This window comes from Phasianus colchicus, chromosome 3 (assembly GCF_987193195.1).
Source record: "Phasianus colchicus chromosome 3, bPhaCol1.hap1.1, whole genome shotgun sequence".
Classification (NCBI taxonomy): Eukaryota; Metazoa; Chordata; class Aves; order Galliformes; family Phasianidae; genus Phasianus; species Phasianus colchicus.
The window spans coordinates 75,224,142-75,245,944 of record NC_143438.1 but is presented as its reverse complement, the minus strand read 5'-3'; the positions used below and the strand labels follow the sequence as shown (position 1 = coordinate 75,245,944).

Sequence of the window (21,803 nt, the reverse complement as noted above, 5' to 3'; positions counted from 1 at the left end):
TAATTCCTGGTCTTCGCAACACTGAAAATTTATATTCCTTTTAGCTGTATATTTATAATAAAATGGAGTCGTGTGATTCAGGATGCATACTATGCAATTAAATACATTCTTCACACCAGATCTATTACTACTGATCAAATAGGTCTAATATTTCTGAGCTGTTATTGATGGAACATTATTTTAGAAGTTAAGGTTATTTTCAAGTAAAGTTGGTGATCACTATTTTCCAGTGTCTTGTGAAGTCTGTCTGCGTCTCCACATAAGTAAAGGGATGAGTCTAAAAATTCAAAACAGACAGAACTTTATCTGCCAGATACAAATAGGGACTTCAGGAGAGGTCAATATGAAACTCACCATTTTTAGGACCTAAAATCTGTCCATACATAAAATAAATTAAAAATTAAGTAATATTAATATATAAAAAGGGCATAATGTGACTCACTATATTTAAATGATATATATAGTTTAAAATATATTTCATGGAATCCACCTATCTTGCTGTCTCCAAGATATCTGGGTCTGAGCTTGGTGAAAGTGAGCTCTTTAAACATTCAAATCGACTGTAGATTCTGTAGGTTTGAAAGTGCACACTCAACACATCATGTCTAAAAATGCTAGTTCGTTTTCTTCATTTGGTGTTTCAAACCAGAATAAGCAATTCCCATTATCCTCCAGTCTCATCTTTCTAGCAATGCAGAACAGAACACATGAGTAGCCCACATAGCACTTAGTAAAGAACAAATGACACAAATGTCAATGTTTGTCTGCACGGTGCCACCACTGCAGACAGATGCCATCTGAACACCCTGCAGTGTCTGCAGCTGTTTTCTACAAAACATGATTCTGAAGGCACTCAGCAGCAGCTGCCTGCTGTATCCAACACAGTATATCTGGAGATCTTCAGATCATCAGTGACTGACCACATGTAAAGTGCAGCAAAAGATTCTTAGGTCCATCCTCACTCTTGTGTTCCTTTGTTAATTGACACAATTCTTTGTCATCCTTCTGTCACTGGGTCTGATGGTTTTTGAGACATTAATGGTGACTTCTTTTGTTGACATCTTCTGTGTGTCCCGTTTATTCTGTGAAAGTTTTAAACAGTACAGTCAGTAGTAATACAGTGACTGGACAGAGTCATTGACAACTGCTTTCTAATTTATGGAGATGGCTATAATTAATGAAAGACCTCAGCATTCTCTTCACAGTGCAGTGACATGGAGCAACTTTCTTATGCAAAAGAGATGTAAACTTTTAACTGCTTTAACGGCTGTGGATATCAGTAGGCTTTGGATCAACCCTTTTGGCTATCATCAGCATTTTCATATATATATATTCTGAAAGTGGAGCAAATCTGTTTTCAGTTCAAAAATGAAAATTAGGGCTTCCTTTGAATGTCACTTGGAAACAAGTGCAATAAGCCTAAAACAGAATTTTCTCTAGCGTCTCTTAGATTTCATAAATCAAAACATGTTTTCAAAATAACACTTATTTCTGCTTGTATTTAAGACATATATACTTGCATATAATATGCCTTCTCTATATGCCATCCAGAACTTTATCAGCTTATTTCCAAATATTCAGAAAAGTCCATCTGTCTGGGGCATGCAAGTGCAGCCCTAATTTTAAACTAACCCTTCTTCATGTCTTAGTTTGTCTGCTTGTTTCCATAAACAATGTGCAGTAAATCAGATAGGTCTAGCAAAGGACACTCAGACAGATAGAAACACAGAATGGAGATAGGTGTTTTTGATAATTGCTCTTCCAGTGCTTCATGACGCAATTTGCAAATGTAGATAATGCCAAGTAAATGGAGTGTAATTTGCTTGGTAATAATGCTAGAGGTAATAATAATGATGTTAGAGGTAAGCTTCCACTGACACAAATGGAAAGTATGTATTTATCTGAAAGCAAAACCTGGGACTCTCATAGGCTAGTGCATATTACTTCTCATGTATGCAAGCTGGATACACCTGCTCCTTTCCTGTCTGCTCTTCCAGTGCTCATACTCACACAGTGATTCTCCAAATGCTACTTATACCACAAAAATCAAGTAGGTTATTGTCAGACAGTGACATAACCTGGACTCCACCTCTGTTTTTGAGGTTGATGGTCCTTCACTGTTACTAAGACTGCTTTCATCAACAGAATCTTTTACTTCCAAGTCGTCTTTACAGTATGGTATCACAGAATCCCAGGATGGTTGATTCCGTTCAGAGCTGGGTGCCGAGAACCATGTCCTGCCATTACCCCCATGAGAGAATACTAAGCTTTCCCAGACACAGCCCACATCGTATTCCCTGTCTTTCAACACCACAAATTGAACTTGTCATGTGAACAATGGTATAGATAAAGAAGTGGAGGCTGTAGAGCTTGATGCCTAAGAAAATGGAACAGAGGAAAAGCAATTTACCCCACAGAACAGTGGAAGAACCCAAGTCTCCTGAGAGCAGCATGTGCCACATCACATTGCTTTCTACAGCATTTAGGAATAATAGGAAAAGTGCTGTCAATGTGACTACTAAGATGAATGAAATGGGCACATTTTGAGTTGAAGGGTAGAAATAGTCACCTTTTATCCACTAAGCATCTAAACTTTGGGTGTCTGAATTGGAAACCTATTATCTTATGCTTCTCTAAATAGTCAAGAAATTGAGATTCAGAATGGCAATTCAGAGCTGGAGCCTGATGCAGGTAATATGCATCAGGCCTTGCCCACTGTGGGAACTTGCATTTCCTTTTTGGCTGTAAGAAATTTCAACAAATTATCTTCCTTTCTTAGATACATATATTTACATGTGTAGAATAATGTTAATGCCTTACTAAAAGTGCTACAAGCACTATCTGATGCTAGGGTTCAATGATACAAATATCTTACTGAGTGTATCTTAACTAGAAAAAGGTGGTAGGATGCATTCAAAGCCATAAAGTTCCGGGTCAGGAACCTACACTTTGCTGAGAAGTCCAATTATAGTTAACATTCACACTGTTAATATGTTGTGGAAGTTTGCCCGTATTTCCTAATAAGTTTTCAGTTGCTTGCAAAACTAGAAAAAACATCTTCCCCAACAATATGTCAGATATACACTATAATTCTCAAGTGTGGCCAAGTCTCTTTCAAAATGGATTAATAAAGATGTCAGTTGTGTTCAGCCATTTTCAGACCGATCAATTGATTTTTATCTGTAGGCTAACGTTTATGACAGACACTTATGTTTTTTTCATCACAGCAAACCTGTGGTTCTAGGTGTCATGCTGATGTATGACATATACCTCTGTTTATGGAGCTGTGGCAAGCAGCAGGATTTGTGTCACTGGGAAATGCTTCTGTTCTACAGAAGTGCAGCAGGTAATACAGTGAAGGTTTAAAATAAGCACAAAGGAACCAATCCGGTGTTTGTTAAAAAATCCAAGATAGAGTTTAAGATAGATTGTGTTTTCCATTTGCTTGGACCTCAAAGCCCTGCTTTTTCTTGCATGGTCATTACACCGGATGATCCTTCTACAAAGCTTACAATAAGTGAGGGGAGAAAGAGGCAGGGTCTGATCCAAAACCTAGCTGAAAGGACTCCCATCGCCTTCTTCAGACTTTGCATCCAGCCATGAATGAACCATGCAGCGCACACAATTTCAGCAAAGCAGTAATGAAGGAAAAGCACGTTCCCTTTCAGATTATTAGTCCAAATAGTTTGCACAAGACACGACGCAAAAGAACTGAGTTCTCTTTTTTTTCCATAACAACTGCTAAATAAATCATCAATTATGTGGCCACTCAGGCATGAGACATCACCAGAGATGCTGGGACTAATCATGCTCTGGTGTAGTGCAGTCATTGTACCGTATCCCATTTTAACTGCAGCCAGGAGGATTATCACAAAAGCGACGCTGACTCAGCTGAGGCCAGAGCCCAGCACCAGGCACACAGCTGCACCCTCACCTCTGCTGCTCGGAAGCTGCTCTGCCGTGGTGGCCCAGCTCCTGTGGCGTTCACGCACTGGGTCCCACTGATGGTCCTCTTCTCAGTGCTCAGAATCCCTGTGGTGGCTGGTGTTGTGGTTCCTCCTGTCTGAGTTGATTTGCCATCCTCCAAAATACCTAGTGAGGACATGGAAAATTGTCAATTAGTTCTGAGCAGTGATTGATAACTGTGGCTTCCTCCTATTTCACCCCTTTTTGTGACAGTACAAGCCAGAAAAGGAGCTTCATGGTACTGTGGTGAGAGCATCCTACCTCTTTTTGTAGCTTTGTAGTTACATTTTGGATTACTTGCCCTTTCTCCTATATTTCACCATGGTACATTGGCTCAGGAAAAATGGAAAATGGATTAATGAGTGTAGCACATTGGTTGCAGCTCCCCATCTGCTTCAAACATTGGGACTTCCAACACACAGCAGTCTGCATGACTGTTTGTCTCAGGACCCAGAGGCAAGCATCAGAGAGAGCTCGCCTTAAAGCTTTTCCACTTGCAGTAAATGTAGGGGTTAGATGTGACCATAACAGATGCAACCAATATGGATGGGAAGATTACTCTATTTCTGGTCTCCATTTCTTTTAGCCAGAATTGGAGGAAAAAAACTCAGGGAAAATACATTTCATACTCTTCTGAATATCAGTAAACAAATAAATGATTAATTTACATTCTGCTCTAGCTGAGTGGAGAAGACAGGCATTGTACAGTATGATACAGACCAGCCTAAAAGAATTTTCTCATTTTATTGCATTAACAAAAATCAGTTGTCATTTATGGAGAGTGTAGAGCACTGTGTCTGGTTACAACACCAGGTCTGAAATCCAAATGCAAATTGCAAATGAGATGTATGACTATAGCTCTTTATTTTATTTCCAACAAAGCTTATTTATGAAGAGCCTTGTCAGAATAAAATTAACAAATAAGAAAAACTGACATATATACTTACTAACTGGCAATGCAGATATCAAAACTGAAGAAGAAGCAAGTAGTGACAGATTCTAAGGGAAAAATACATGTGAGGAAAACCAAGGACAATTAATTGCTACTTGAAGTGTGCATTGCATCGTCATCATGTGCATTCTGCCATGAATCAGGTGGGAATCCAAGCACAGTATTAGGGATACTGAAAGTGAAGCAAAGTAAAGCCTGAATTATTTCCCAGAGATCTGTCAGAAAAGCTGCTTTATCAATAGAAGCAACATTGCTTTCAAAGGCAATGACTGAAATCGATGAAGTTTCACCCAAATATCCAAAGTCGTGGTTTTGAAAATATGTAAAGTTGTGTAAGATTTATGAAGCCTAAATCAAAACTAGCCATTGCACTTCCCTAAGCAGTCAGAAGATGGTGTTAGAGTTATCCTAGAACAGCTTAACTTGTGGTGGTTACTGAGAATAATGCTAAGTTGTCTACTTTTTTGATACAAAAAAATACTGATTTGAAAATATTATAGTTTATTTAGGAAGTTAAAAAAAATCTTGTATTTTGAAGCTGTATTCTGCTTCTAGATATAAGAATTAATGCTGTTCTTATACATCTACAGGTCACTTCTCAGTGACACCAGTAAGCCATGTCTTCTGCATCTCCAGAAAGTCCATCTCTACTTGGACTTTAGGTCCTATGTCTTCTTCCTATCACTCCACAGTGCACAATGAGAGAGAAGAGTGTCATGAAGCAGTAGAGACTGACACAACACAGAAAATCAGTTTTCAGGAAGAGAGATGGAGAGGCCAGAAGCTAAGCCTGAGTATGAGCTCTAAGCCATGGCATAGTTTGTTTAGTCACCTTGCAGTGGAGCTCTGTGAACAAACTTGAGCACAACTATGAACAGGCAAAATGCTCTGGGCATCCCCTACTAATTCCATTAATTGAATCTTGGACATTTTAAGCACATATGAGTTTTGAGATTTTTGTTCTGTGGAGTCACCTTACTAAATTACTTCCCACCATGTGTCTCTTTGGCTACCTGGCCTCTAACTAAGTTGTCTTGTGAAACAGCTGTTCACTGAACAGTAGCTTTGTTATTAGGCACAGTTTTATGTCTTCTGATGTCTACAGAACAATTTTTCTTACATCAGTATGTTTTTGGAGGCTGATGGAAGATCTCAACCCTGCAAATGGTGTAAATGGTTCATTTTGTGTCCTCTGCTAGTCTGCAGCCCAACTGTCATCTTTTGCAAGGTTTAGACATCAGAAGTGAATGAGGTATCAGCACCTGAGTTTTCCACTGTCACTCCTTTATCTTTATAAAGGTGACCTCATGGTCACCAATACTAGATGATCTCAATTGTGCAGCAAGCTTTCTTATTTTATTCTGAAAGATGTTTGCTATTCTGAAGTTAAGAAACTCCTGACTGCAAACCAGAGGTAATGTTAAAGAAAAGAGAAGAGCAGATTGTTGCTTTTTAAATAGAAACTATTTTGCATTGCTATTTGGGGTTAGTCACAGTACACAGAAAGGGAAGAGCTGACTTTCTTCTCCTGCGCAGTCTGGAATTTGAAACCTAACAGGCTGGTAATACTCAGCCCTGCCTCAGTGTTGGTTAAAGCAAGTTAACCATCTGGTTACTGATATCAGCCCCACAGTATGGGTTCAGTAAATATTGTCCACAGACTTCACTGTAGAGCGTTAGTAGAAATAAAATTGAATGGGCTCAGTAGTGTTACTTCTCTCCTGCAGTCTGTTAGGACAACCCCTGCCAGAATTCTGTTGGCCTCCTGAGCCCAGGGAAAATAGTAGATCCCATCACAATGCTCTGACAACTCCACTTTTTTTTAACTTCACATGAACCGGCAAGCCTAGAATATTCTTCTGTCTCTGCTCCCAGAATCAGGGTTTCTGAGTGGTTATCAAACCTCCACCAAAGCGATGGTGACCTTTTCCTCAGGAATGGTTGGACAGTGTTTGGTCCCCTTGATGGCTGCAGGGAGAGCACACACTGAGCAGCCCCAGAAATCCAAATCTCACTTCGCAGTGAGAACTGCACTTAGAAGGATTTGTTTTCTTCCAGCAACAGGACAGTTTTGACCAGCTTTCTAGGCTGCACAGGCAAGTTAATGTTTGTATTTCTTAGCAATTCTGATGAAATCTTTTAGACTGTAGTTCAACAAACACCTCTTTCAGTAGCATCAAGCAAAAAAAAAAAAAGCTTATTTTTAACTGAACTCAATCCTCAGGCTTCGTCATCCAGTGACGCAGGTGGTAGCCTTGGCACAGCTTAGAAGGTAATGAAGGAAGCAGAGAACAGCTTGAGTTGGGATGGTCACACACAGCTGAGCCCACTTGCCCGGCTACACTCCTTCTTCTCATAGAACTGCCTTGCTGGGCTACCTTTGTCCTTCAGAGGTGTGTTCATGTTGCTTCAAACCATCCCAGAATCAGGGGACACATATTTACTTCATCCGTTCAGCATGGATTCACTAAAAACGCTTGGCATGTAACAGGAGAAAGCATCCCAAAGACTCCTAAAGTTCCTGGTCTGGAAAAGGGTCATGACAGACTGCTTACACAAGTCTGGTGGTTTAAACCAAATTATCTTCAAATAATCTCTTTTTTATTATTTATGAATTCAGAATTTGAATAATTTTGGAAAAAAAATTGCACGTTTCTGCTTTTTTGTTTGTTTGTTTTTCTCCAACTAAAATAGTGGCATAAAATACTGTTTGAACTTTCACAAATATGACAGCTTAGAAAAATTTGGATGGAGTACAAAATCAACTTCAGTTATTTAATGTGTCACATAAAAATTAAAATTATGTATGATATCTGTGCATGTTTCAAGTGTTCCACAGCTTAAAAGAAGGGTATTTAAGAGCAGTTTCACAACTGTATCAATATGGGGTGAACAAAGAGATACCCGAAATGAAAGGTGTCTCAATACAAGCACGAAGACCAGTGATATAGGAAAATTTGTCTGAAATATATATCCTACATGAAGAACAGACAGCCTATGAAAGGTAATATAAACTTATAGAGTAGGACAAAGTAGAGAGAATACCATACTTCTCTCAGTATTAATGCAAAAATTCAATGATCTTTTCAGGCAGCTCATACAAGCAATATATACATTCTTAATACCAAATAAATAAAATTAGCCCTCCAAGAACCACTGCTGCTCATACTTAATAGTTTATCAAAGCTCAGAGTATTCAGAGTCATAGTAGGAAACCAAGTTTTTCCAGTCTTTATGGGATAACTGCCTACTTTCTTCACTGTAAGTAATGACAAAATCAACATGTACAAGCAGAGATCGGAATTAGTTTTTAGAAGGGAGGGTCTGAACACTTCAATGATTCTGTTACCTTAGTTCTATCCCAGCTCTAAATCTCTTTACTAAATAACCATTGCTACTATCATCAAGTTCCTTAGTATTTCAGACTTTTAAGTCATGGATTAGAGAGGGATAGGAATATGCTAATGTTGCCAAGAAATTTGGAAGGGGTGTGAAGCCTTGTAGAAGAGAGCTAAGTTAATCTTAGCCATAAGGCTCAGACCTTTGTGAAGAAATGATTTCCCATGTGTTTCTCACATTGTTCTCCTCCCTGGGATCAGGGCATCAGTGGTGGCAACAGCTGGACACAAATCTGACAGCAGTGTGCTGCAGGTCTAACCCAGCCCTGTGCACCCTTTGCTGTACTGTGGCGCAGTCATGAACAGAAAGTATGGGCTTGTTCAATTGTCACATTTATATCTTTGCAACTGACTCAGACAAACCAGTAAGGTTGCATTTTCTGGTTCAGCAGCGCCTTTTTTTTGGTTTGTTTATCACGGCTGTTATCTCCTGAATAATGCATAAGATACTGGTTTGCAAAATGCCTGCATAATGTGATACCCAGGCACACTGCACTGTAAAGACTCAGAGAAAATGTGCAGTAAAGAAGACTGAACACTGCTACCACAACACGCAGCTGCTTCTGGAGAAAATATGTATTTGGTATTGTCACTGAGTTCCTTGCATTTAATGACACACAGATGGATAATAAGTATATAGAACACTGAAATACCTGTCTTCTATGTCTGCTCTCCTGATTTGAATCTACTCATGCTTGGAAAAAATATGCATCTGCACGACTGTATGTTCTCCTATAGCATAAATTCAGTACAGAACAGATCCTACTAAAGTGGAGAGGAGGCTGTGAAGTCATTGCCTTTGAAGCAGAAGCCTGAGGGATGAGGCCAGAGGGCCAGGAACACCACAGTAGATTTTTTTCCCAACAAGGAAGAATTTAGAAACTTTCAGACATGACAGTGAATCTGTGCATGAGGATGAAGGATCTGGGAGATCTGCAGAAGGAGGGCCTGTTGTGGCAGGAACACGCTGTCAGAAACAACAACCTGTGTTATGAGCAAATATAAAAATGCAATACATTTATTGCCCAGGTATTCAGAGAACCCAGAGTCATTTATCTGAACTCTACCACAATGCAAATTGCAGACGGTGAAGCAAGACAAAACAGAAGTATTTGCATTTCCAGCCATGGCCCCGTACTACCCTCAGTTCATACCTGTGCCCCCCAGCCTGCTGCCCACTGGATACTTCTGGAACTTGGCTTGTTCTAGGAGCAAAGGCAGACACATTTTCTGTTTGAGATCTTTACCTTCAGTGCTAACAAAATAGGCAGTAAGTACGAGGAATATGAGAACGACTATGTTGATGCAGGACAAGAGGACTCAGATAACAGCTAATAGACAGCAGAGGGCAAATCAGACTCTGATTCTCATTTGGCCATGATTTTGTTACATTCAGGAGCCTTCACAGAATCATAGAATGGCCTGCATTGAAAAGGACCTCAAAGATCATCTAGTTTCAATCCCCTTGCCATGGGGTTGCCACTATTACTGAGAGGCAGCAAAACACAAGGGTTTCCACTTTGGCCTGTATCCTGTGTGTCCTATTTGTGGAACACAACCCAAGGCCATTATCTTCTGGGGTGGTGAACCTCAGAAGGTCACTACTTAGCAGACAAGACACAGTGGACTCATATAGACCCATATAGCCTTACAGAATTATCCTCTCCTATAAAACAATGGCATTAATTCTGTACTAAAGGAATCATTCTGTGGTGAATACGTTTAATACTTTTAAACATATGCACAATGGGGTTCTGACAAAATGGAGAGATCCAGCACTCCATCTCGGTTTGCTGTTTTCCTCTTTTCTCTCATTTCATTTCTGAGCATCAGACAAAAAGAATTCTTAGAGATCTGTACATTCAAAACTTCTCTTGTCATGGCTATTTTGAAAGATGCCCCTCTCTGGTAGATAAAAGAAAATTTTGAAAGATTCCAACACTGGAATTTAATGTGCATGTGAATAAACAAGCATATGAAAAATAGCTTTGAATGTCTAGACAAATATACTGCTGTAATATTAAGATTTCTGCTATAGAACATGCAGAATTCTAGCAGACAAGAGCAGCATTAAAGCTGCAAACCTTGATATTCCCTGAATGGTGTTATTTCCCAGGTACAGGCAGATACTAACTGAGTATTGCTATGCTTTTGTTTTAAATTATCATCAGAATCGTGGTACAACTACCTTGTAAACAAGCTTGACAATTCTGCAACGCGTATGAAATGAAAGGTGAATATAAAATTTGCATTTATACCAGATAAAAAAAGCACACTGCAACCATCTTTAACAACATGCCTCTTACTGCAAAATGTCCATCTGGGTTTTAGATTTGTTGAATTGTCACACTGCATGGAAATTTGAATGTTTTGAAGATGTAGTGATCATTTCAAGAATCAATCCAAGGGATATGGAAAGGAAAACAGACTCCAGTAGTCTTCCCCAAATAGTAAGGTTTGATCCTGAAGGGAGGATAAGGAATGTAAACTTGAAAGAATAGCAGCAGTAATCAGGGAGTTAAGAAAGAACTGAATGACAGAAAAGCAATGGAATATAATGGATGAAGAAACAGGTTTTAATACCTGGAACGGGAATGATGGACTGAATTTTCACTACACTGTGGAATAAGAAGTAGTAACGTTTTGGAAGAGCCTTCGTGTATAGGGAGAAGACGAAGGCATTGATGGCCACGTATTTTTTAAGCCTGGGAAAATCGGGAGATAGAACATATTAAGAAAGATACTCATGCTGCACATGTTAGAAACAGATCACTTGTGCTTCCAAAGCAAAAAAAATCAACATACAAATAGCAAAACATCAAAGCACTTTTCTTCTTTTCTAAGGCACTACTTCACCTTAGAAGAATGGATACATAGCACACAGATCTGCTTCTGCACGTGCAGAGATACGTGCAATGTTTCAGTACTGTCTGTAAAAACTCACCTTAAAAATGACGCACTCCACGCATAACGCCTTACTTCATGGCTGTGAAAACGAAGTCTAGTCAGTCTGTTTACCACAAGTTCTTATTTTTGGCTCAGTTCTTGTCTGAACTTTTCCTTGTAAAAAGCCAAAAAAGAAAAAGTTCCCACTACAGGAAAGCACCACATTGGACAGAAAACAAGAAGCAGTATGCTGACCCTCCCCCAGCCATCCTTATCACAACTGCACCCAACCTGTTTTAAAGGAGGCTGAACAGTGGCTTTGAGTTCCAAATGTTCTCATGGCCTATCCTTGTCCTTCACACGGTCCTTAGGGATATGGCAATGAAACGTCACTCACTGTGCTTTAGAACAGTTGCCAGTACAGAAACAGTAAGTATTATTACCATTCTCATTGCCTAACTAATCACGTGTAGAAGCTTAAGATGAGTAGATTGTATCATTTCCATTAATCATACCCAGGAGCAACAAAATATTTAGACAGATTAAATAGAAGTCTTCATGAAAAGCAACTATAAGCACATGACATTTGAGCTGAATTGACACTTCAGTTTTGTTCTCTGAGGTTCAGCAGCAGTAAATCAAAGCAGGTTTCAGGTAAGACATGAGATGTATTTTAATGATGAGTGATTAGCTACAGGTATAATTTATGATAGCTTTGGCAAAATGTCAGCAACATATAAGTTGTATAAACAGCCTGAATATCCCATATGGGAATTAATTCCAAAAAGACCAATGGCTAGATGATATTTCCAGCTTGGATATCTGATGGATATCGATGACTTAATTGTCTCATGGTATGATTGTGGTCATAAAATCCTTTGGCTCAATCTATCTGTATGTGTGTGAAAAAGCAGTCACTCACATTTTGTGTTCATCCTAAAATAAGGACAGTGGTTGTGTTGAAACTTAGTGTCATCCATTGGCAGTTAGCAGTTTACTGAACAACTCCATGAAAGTTTTTTCACCTTTTCTCCTGTCAGTGACTCAGAAATCATTCAGATGTGAGTGGCAGAAATTCATACTTCTAGCACAGCAAGTGTTAGCTGACAACCCTCCTGATGGCCCTCCTGGGAAATGCTGGCAGTTTACAAGAATAACAACTGCAACATGAGAGGAAACAGGGAGAGGATAATATGCACCTGAAATGTACAGAAACAAAACAATACGCATTGCCAGAAAAATGGTAAAAGCATCAGTCAACCAATTGAGGGGTTGGCTGATTATTTTGCTCTTCAGTTTCACCTTAACAGACCAGCCCAAATCCAACATCTTCCAGGAAGAATGAGAGACTGAACAAAACTTCTTTCTCATCAGATGCTTAAAATTTAAGGCTCAGTCAAGACAGCAGCAACTCAAAAACTATCTGGAGGCTCTCAGTGCATTCAAGAAAACCTTACAATGGAAAATCCTGCCTCACAGCCTAAGCCGTTAATGCTACCAGTAAAATGTTGTTCACCATTTACCTGTTGTTTTACTTTTAACCTGTATTTCTCCTAAACAGAACAGAGAAAAAGCAGTGTGGCAATCTGGGGAACTGATTATGCATGTGCTCATCAGATAATAAAATTGCAAGAGGACCACAGGCTTTGTCACAGTACAATTAAAGAACAAGCCATATTTTTTGTGCAGGGGCACATGGTACATAATCACATAATGCATCTTCTGAAATATTGCCCACATAATCTAGAAAAGAGTGCTGCTTTATGGGAGCCAAACAAAAAGCAGTATAATCAAATCCTGGCTTTGATCACAGAACTGTTAAATCTTACCTGTTACTGTATTTCAGTTTAAGATAAAGCTGAACTTTAAATCTCAGTATTTTTAATTGCAATCAGTTGATTTCATTTTAATTTGAAAAAGTACCTGAGAAAAAAGTGGCCTGAGTGGTATGTTCTGGTTCTATTCAGAAATACGTTTCTAGACTTGACCAGAGGTATCCAGAAAGTGCTGGATTGCTGTGCTATGTACTCAGTGTGGAAATTTAGGAAATTTAGTCCATGGACAATGAAGTAAACTGAACTCTGTTACAAATTTCCTGCATGAAATACATTCTCCTGCTGCTTTGAAGCTGGCAGGAGTCATCTCTTCAATCTTATTCCAGTTTTCAGAGTTAATTTTGGACGATACAATCCTAGACTAAAAAATACACCATTTGTGTTGGCCAGAAAATGCAAATTCATCCCTCGGAACAGAAAAAGAAAAAAAAAAAAAGAATTTTACATGTCCTGAATTGGGCTATAAATGAGGAAAGAAAAAGGAGAGATTTTCCAACAAAAGGGACTTTGCAGAACAGCTTCCCTCTGAGAGTCCTGCAAGCAGCAGGTCTCATTGATGAAAGCACCTGAAGGGGAAGAACCAGCCCTGGGTGTGCTGCTCAGACACTGCTCCTCTCTCACCATCCCTCCGGCAGCTCTTCTGTGGCTAATGAAGCCCCGTGGGCAAGCACTAAGAACATCCTTCTTGTCAAAGATTTCAAGGCTGCAAGAAGGATTTTTTCTCTCGAAAAATCATCCAGAGAGAAGGTTCCAAATCGCCTCTGCTGCAAATCCTCTTGACTGATGCTGAGCAGACTTTCTCCTTCCCATGAAACCCAAGTGTCCATTGACACTGCATTTTTAGTGAACCTATTTTACCCACGGGTAAATGACTATGCTGGGGTAAACTGTCCTGGCAGGTCTGCTTGAGGCTGCAGAAGGGATTTAGCAGTACTTGGCCGTTGTTTGAGGGAGTATTAACCAAAGGGCAAGAGACCTGCAGGAAAAGCCATCACAGCATATTTAAAAATCATCCACGGTTAGGGTTCATGTTGAATGATCCACCTCCAGTCATTTCCTATACCAATAATGTTTAATGTAGCTAGCAAAAAAAGCAGGCTGAAGCCTCATAATGGAGGCCTTTTTCTTGTCTATCAATTATATCTGATAATTTTAATGAAATTTATCTTGCTACACTCTCCTTTTTATATGGCAGTTGATATTTATTAATGAAGAATTCATTCAAAAATACTCTGAGAAGAGATGGAAAGTTTGCTTATTTTTCCCCACCAGCGATGCACTAAATATCACTGACATCTTTATACTGAACCAACAGAACACAAAAAATAAGAGCACCCACACATCAGATAATTACACAGAATGGCAGTAGTGCACAACAGTAGCAGCAGCCCACCCAAATTATTTTCCCTACCCAGTCCCGAAACATTTATTCTGTAGCAGTTCTCCCATAACCCAGCAAAAAGTTTAAGTACGTGTGGTGTCAGAATCAAGATTTTCTCCACGCTCAAAAACAAGGAGATGCTCCATTTCAGGAGAGAGGTGGGGAGGGGTCTGGCGACACAGGGGCGGAGAAGGAAAATGTCCCTAAGTTCTCTGACAGTACAGCGAGATATTTTGCTGCTTGCAATCTGTATCTCAGTGTTCGCTCTTAAAAAACATATCGCTTCAAGCCAATGCTGAGTTTGATGCTGGGCAGAACTCAAATGTATGTATTGAATGGAGAATGGCAACACTGAGCACTTTCAGTTCAGTGGGTTGACCACTATCGCTTACTACACAAATTAGCCTTTTAATTCTGTTATTTTCTGTATTGCTATCTAAGGCTCTTTATAATTCCCTGAGTCATTGACTGATGCAAAGATGTCTTTTTTTACTGGCAAAGGCTACTGTTATTTTCCCATTCCTGAGGCAGCAGTGCAGCTGGGCAGTGCACTGATGCCATTCCCTTTTCTGTCACTCGTGGACATGCTGTAAGAAGTTTATCTAAAGTCACTGAAGTGTTTGTGAATGATCAGTTTTTCTGAAACAGCCATTTCTCAGGACTCTTTGGCACTGGGCTTGTGCCCCCAGCCCTGCCGATGAGGTTTGCTTCTTCCAGAGAGTGGCACAAATGGCACTGCCAGCTGCAAGCTTCTGGGTGGGCTTCTCTGTGCTGTAAAGAAACAGTCTTCAGTTCTCCCAGTCCACTTCTCACGCCTACCCAAACTCGCTCTACAGGGGTTTGAGAAGGCTACTGTCCCTCCATGCAAATGTTAACACACAGGAATGATAGAATCACAGAATCACCAAGGTTGGAAAAGACATCCAAGATCATCCAGTCCAACTGTCCACATACCACCAATATCTCCTCATTAAACCATGTTCCTTAGTACAACATCTAAACATTTCCTGAAGACCTCCAGGGTCTCCACCACCTCCCTGGGCAGCCCATCCCAGCACATGACCACTCTTTCAGAGATTTTTCATAACGTCCAACCTGAACCTCCCCTGTCTCAGCTTGAGGCCATTCCCTCTAGTCTTATCACTAGCTATGCTGGAGAAGCCTCACCACAGCCTCCCTTCAGGCAGTTGTAGAGAGTGATAAGATCCACCCTGAGCTTCCTCTTCTCCAGTCTGAACAATTCTGGTTCCCTCATCTGCTCCCCATATGACTTGTGCTCAAGACCCACTCCAGCGCCTCAATGGCTTTCTTTTAGTGAGGTGCCCAAAAGTGAACACAGTGCTCTAAGTGTGGCCTCAGCAGTTCTGAGTACAGGGGGATGATCACCTCCCTGCTCCTGCTGGCTGCACTATTTCTGATACAAGCCAAGATGCCATTGGCCAAGAAGGCCACCTGGGCACACTGCTGACTCACGTTTAGCTGAGCATCAATCAGCACTCCCAGGCCCATTTCTTCCAAGCGCTGGTGTACAAAGTCAAGCAGACACATAAGAAGCCTGCTTATGAAAGCTAGATGATAAACATTAGAAGCAAAAACTTTATTTCTCTGAGAAATACCCCATATGCTGTATTTTCCCTTCTTCTCTGTGGGTTTGTTTGTTTTTTTTTTTTTGGTGTTTGTGTGTGACTTTGAAGGGTTTCTTTAACTGTCCTCCGTCCAGTGTCCAGTTACAACTGAACTTGAAAGAGACCATATCCAGAAATTACAAGTAAATGGGTTACTTTAACTAATACCATCATACTAATGACTGTATCTGAGATCAGGATTAAGGCAGAATATGGAGTTACTGTAATGTGTCTGCAGTCCGGGAAGAAGCTCTGTTCATTCTGTGCAATTCCGAGCTGCAATAAGATTATCTCCTTAAAATACTACATGCCAGAACAGCTGCTGTAATTGTTGCTCAGGCATATCAGACTCTGAACCAGCCAGCTCATAAGCAAGGAGCAATAACAGGCATAGGAGCATGGAGGGATAGTGACATACCCCAACATGCTGCTACCACTTGCAAAGGTGATTACTCTCTGGCTCTAAAGCTAAATAGGATTGTTTTTATGAAATACTTCTCTGCAGTCTGCATTACAAGAAACAACCTGCTGCACAAAGCAAGTCCTTCCTCTATAACCCGACGGCCGCTTATTCATTTACATTAAGATTTAACTTCATGTTTACCTGGTGGATGAAGCAGGAGACAATTGCAGCTGTGGTCAAAACTGATCTGGGCTGTGTTGTCATGGTGACAGGCATTCAACCAGCCCCAGAATTTCCCTACAACTGCAGTCAGTCTCTCCTACTACAAAGAAAGGAAATGCAATTTTCAAAAACTTCTATAGGAGAGGCTGCCGGTAGAGCGTGGCGTCCTGTGCGCTGTGCCTCAGCCAGGGGATAACTGCAAAGATGGACCTGCACTGCCGAGCTCCCTGCAGCAGGCACTGAGCACCCAGCTGCACCTTTCACCTGACAGAAAAGAACTGGAGTTATCCATAACTGCACGGCTGTGTTAGAGCCGGTCAGCAGCCAGATCATGGGATACTGATGGCATTTCTCTGCTACGAGGTTTTGCTACAAGATATGGTTTAGTAGCTTAGTGGGTAGTAATGGTGATAGGAGGACAGTTGGACTAGATGATCTTGTAGGTTCTTTCCAAACTTGTGATTCTATGATTCTTTGAATGGATTTTTTTATGGTATTCTTTTTTTTTAAATAAAGGACTCCATCCCACTCCCATCTCATTGCTGCTTTGCAAATGTCTTTATGAAAGGATAAACTGTGGAGAATGTTTTTCTTTAGTGCTTCGGGAGAAAAGAGTTTCCTATAGAAACAGCACAAAGACAATAAGAAACAATTGTCTTTGCTTTTAAAGCCTCGGCTGGTGCCGTGAGCAAGGCAGTGATAAAAAATACATGAGTGTTTTATTAGTTGAGGCACTGAACAAATGAGTTCAGAGATAGTCGATACACAGCTTCTCAGTTCTTACACATGACATTTGTTTTCATTAGTCGCTGTGTCATTAAAAAATTAATTACTTGTATTTGTGTTCCAGCAGCAATCTCCAGCCGAGGCTGGGGCTCACGGTGCTGTTGCTGCAGGAACACGGCAAGGACAGAGCCTATCCCAAGGAGACAGCAGCACTTGAGCTCACCCATGGCTGTGAGCTCTTTCTGTCCAACCTGAGGCACTTCCAGCAGTCATGAAGAAAAAATAATTGAATGCAGAAGCTTAATCGCTGGAAAAAAGAAAAAAAAAACCCATGAAGAAACGGTAATAGGATGGGACAGCTTAAGGCCTGCTTGAAAAAAATTGCAATTTGTTTGTTATTTTATACTTCAGTAGTTATAAAATACTTACAGTTTTTTATACTATATAGCACTTGTTCACGACTGGTAGGAAGTTGGTAGAATGCATCTTAACTTCTCAGCCTGTGTATATACACAGATCTGACTTCTCCCAGTGTAACACAGCAGAACATGCAAATGTGCTGAAACACCTCACAGTTTTTGTGTTGGTTTTTTTTTTTTTTTTAGTTTAACCTTCCCTGTGGTTTGTTTGTGACCTGTGCTGTCTGCCCTCGGGACCAACCTGATCCTGCATGTTCTCCCTTCCTCATGCAGTTGTTCCATGTGCTGATGCCTCCACTTGGCTGCACCAGGCTGCCCAAGCGAGAGAAGGCAGTTTATGCAGAGGCTGCAGGGCCCAAGGAATGGGGGCCAGGCAGAAATGCAGCCTGTTATTTCCCCAGCTATACCCTACACAGCAGTCAATTCTCATGAAGAGTTCTCAGCTGGCACTTTGAAGGGTGTCTGTACAAGAAGCTGCTCCTCTGCAGCCTCATTTCAGTTTCCATTTTTTCTCTCCCTCCTGGAAGCCATTCGCTCTATGAACAGTACAAAATTTGATGGTTTAAAAGGCGTCTTTCCATTTCACCCCCTGCTGTGCTTGATGAAGTTGGTTATTACTTTCATGCTGCAACTCACCCTTACCAGCTCACCCTGCTCATCCCTGCCATGGGCTCAGCACCGTGCTGCAGCACGCTGCTGTCACGACTTTGTGGCTGCTGATGTCTGGTCCTGAACCCAGGAAAAGTTCTGTCCTACTTTAGCTATGTTATAAAAATTGCTATCATCCTAAAAGTTTTCTCACACACTCACACACACACACACACACAAGAAAGAAAAAAAGAAAGAAAAATGTTAAGACACACACACAAAAAAAAAAAAGTAGGAAAGTGAGTAAACATCCTAAGAAAGGATCAATTGAAGTAGGAACAAAGGAAAAGTGAAGGGAAAATGAAAAAAAAACCTGAAGTATGACTTCCTTTTTAACATAATGAAACTTCAGCTCTCTCAATGCTTCAAACATTCAAACATCTGGCTGAACAAATACATGTAGTTCCAACGAAAGTAGGCACAGAATGCTACATATGTTTTCTGATGAGAAGAAATTTTGGGGTGAGATGAGATTACTGACATTAACACATGGCAGTTATTAGCCCAGCCCTCATTGCTATGCTCATTGATTCTGCATACCGTGTTTCTTTCATCACTGAATATTTTGCCCCTCATCCAGTTACAGAGGTTTCCTGTGTCCAGCTGTGCCAGCAGCACATCCCTCTCCTCAATACCCTGTTGTCCTCTTCTCCCATCCCTTATTCTCCTGTGCCACTCCCTATTCTGAAGTTCCCAGCTCTCACAATGATGCCACGTTTTCCTCCTGAAGTCTCAAACCCATACTTGACCTCTTTTGCCCCTCCAGTTGCTGCTTCCTTTTCCTTTCATCTGTAAATTCACTCAGTGTGCAGTTTCTGGATCACCTCTCCTCACTCCTTTCCTTTCCTACTCACCCACTGCCCTGCAGCAGCCCTTTCTGAAGCACTTTTGGACTTTTCAGACACCCTTTGGGGTCATCATGCATCCTCAGGCTCCCTGTGCTGGCTGCAGCAAGCCCGGCTGTGGTCAGGGTGACTCTCCCTTCTGAAGCCATCCTTCCTTTGTTCCTATCAGTATGACCTTTCCTTGTTCTTTAATCTCTTTTGCAGAAGAGATTTTGTGTAGAGCATTTCTCATCTCCAAATCATTTGCTATTGCACTTCGGAGTTGTCTCTTGTCCTCCTCTTATCTCCAGTATTCTCATTTGTAAGTTCAATTGTTTCTGTGTAGAATGATTATTGACCCACCCCTTTGTCACCTCCTATCCAATATCAAAGCTCAGGCTGTATCTGCCTTGTCTTTATGATCTTTGCCCACTAACACCAATTAAACACAGCTAAAATAACGGTAAGCATGGGGTACCTCTTGCTACGTCCAGCCTTCACTGATGGAGATAACACCACTGCTTCCATCCAAGTTTCCCAGTCAATATCACTTCAAACCTCCTCAAAATCCTTATCTAATTTTTATTTTCCATACAGCATTTCGTATTCCAACTCACCTACAAATTCTCAGTTTCTCATGGGATTTCTGCAAAGTTTCCCTCTGGTCTCCAGGAGCACAGCATACCCTTCCCACCCCCCTCCCTCCCCTCCATATTTCGTTTGGTCCTCTGCCCACTCCAGCTGCCTGTGCTGCCCACCCACGGGAGCCTTTAGCCATGCACATGATCTCTTCCTGGTGCCTTGCAGCTCAGTACAGAAGTCTGTAAAGTTACCTTCTCCCATCCTGAAGCTGCTCTGTACACAAATTACAATCAACCTGGGCAGCAATCTTTGTCATGTTGCATTTGTACAGCACCCAACACAACAGATTTCTGCATCTAGATTGAGATTTCCAGACACTGCTGCACACTGAACGATTCTGAAAACATTAGTAACCCCACATCAGACCAGAGCTCCTCATTCCCTTTCCCGCCTCTGTCCCTGCTGTAATACCACAGGTGCATAACTGAGAACGTTCCAAGAACTGAGAAACTCAAATTTGCCAGCCAGCACATTGGCAGGACACCACTTGATCAATTTTCTATTTTGCTTATCGCCCTGATCTGATGGCACCCGAAAGAAGGCTGGTGCATCACCACCTCTGCGTCATTTTAAACCTATTTCCTAAATGAGCTGTTTTACAAAAAAAAAAAGAAAAAAAAAATCCAAATATTTCACAGCAAAAAGACTGAGTTCTCTTCCCTTCCCTCCCCTACCCGAGCACCCCAGATACGGAGAAGCTCTTCCCGCACACAGCCGAGCACGGCTGCCCGGTCCCTGCGTGCAGCCCCAGAGGGGATGCTACGGTGCGCAGCGCCGCAAACCCGCAGCGTCCTCCAGCCCACACTTCGCTGCCTGCACGCCTTGGTGGGAGCAGAGAAGAGACGGCGGGTAAAGCACACAGCCAGCCCTACACACGCTGCGAACCTAGGCGTACAGACAGCCCTATGCACACCTTGTAACCAGGCACACGGGGCACACAGGGAGTACAGCCAACCCCACGGCGGGGACACGGCCAGTCCCACGGCGGGGACACATCCAGCCCCACAGCGGAGACGCATCCAGCCCCACACCCCACACTCGGAATCCCGGCTCAGGGCAGCCCCCGCCCGGCCCCGCTCACCGGCTCTCCCCGCGCCCGGCTCTCTGCTGCCGGGCTCGGCGCCGCCGGGCTCCGGCGGGCTCTCGGAGTCGGTGTTGGTCAGCCAGGTGGACTCGGTCTCCCGCGTCCAGCTCTCGTAGTAGCGAGGCTCGATGGCGTCGGCCCGGCTGCCCCCGCAGCCCATCGCGGCCGCCGCTCACAGCCGCCGCCCCGGCATCATCGCGTCGCTCCCTCCCCGCGGCGAGGCACGGCCCCGGGCACAGTACGGACGCGGGCACAGTCACGGCACGAGCCGCTTTCGCTCCCCGTCTCCCTCTCGCTCACTCCCTCCGCCCATCGCCGCCCGGCGTGCTCTCCCCACTCCTCCCGCCTTTATCGACTCCCTCGGCCTCCCTCCCTCCCTCCGCTGTCCCCTCCCCTCCCTCACATTTCCCTCTCCCAGCCCTTCCCTTCTTTCCCCCTCCTTTCCCCCCCCCCAGGCTCCCCCCGCCGCACCTAGCCGCGTCCCCGTGCTCCGCCCTGGGCAGGCCGGTTCTTACAGAGCGAGCACGGTGCAGCGGTCCTCTTGGCCCGGTTCTGCAGATCGCTTTAGATACCCGTTTTGTATACATCACAGAACCTCAGAATCGTAGTAGTTGGGAAGGACCACTGGGGATCACCCAGCCAAAACCCCCTGCTACAGCAGCTCCCTGCAGCAATTGCACAGGAAAACGTCCAGGTGGGCTTTGAGTATCTCCAAAGAAAGAGAGTCCACAGCCTCTGTGGACACCAGGTGCTCTGTTACTCTCTCAGCAATTAAGATCTTCCTCGTGTTTG

General features: G+C 42.3%; 1 protein-coding gene across 1 annotated transcript; it reads right to left on the bottom strand.

Annotated features, from left to right (window-relative positions):
- Positions 1-521: 521 nt before the first annotated feature.
- BAALC (BAALC binder of MAP3K1 and KLF4) lies at positions 522-21,368 on the bottom strand. Its single transcript, XM_031590881.2, has 3 exons — positions 21,009-21,368; positions 3,935-4,092; positions 522-1,082 (listed from the first exon to the last, which is right to left on the bottom strand). The coding sequence occupies exons 1-3, from the start codon at positions 21,169-21,171 to the stop codon at positions 978-980; spliced, it is 426 nt and encodes a 141-aa protein (XP_031446741.1). The 5' UTR covers positions 21,172-21,368; the 3' UTR covers positions 522-977.
- Between the last annotated feature and the right edge of the window lie 435 nt (positions 21,369-21,803).

What these genes read in the sequence shown, in the direction of transcription:
- BAALC (XM_031590881.2), bottom strand. Translation starts at nt 21,171, where the DNA reads ATGGGCTGCGGGGGCAGCCGGGCCGACGCCATCGAGCCTCGCTACTAC. An exon ending in GCCGGGCGCGGGGAGAGCCG is followed by an intron (nt 4,093 to 21,008) that starts GTGAGCGGGGCC and finishes TGTCCTCACTAG; the next exon opens with GTATTTTGGAGGATGGCAAA. An exon ending in GCAGCTTCCGAGCAGCAGAG is followed by an intron (nt 1,083 to 3,934) that starts GTGAGGGTGCAG and finishes AAACTTTCACAG; the next exon opens with AATAAACGGGACACACAGAA.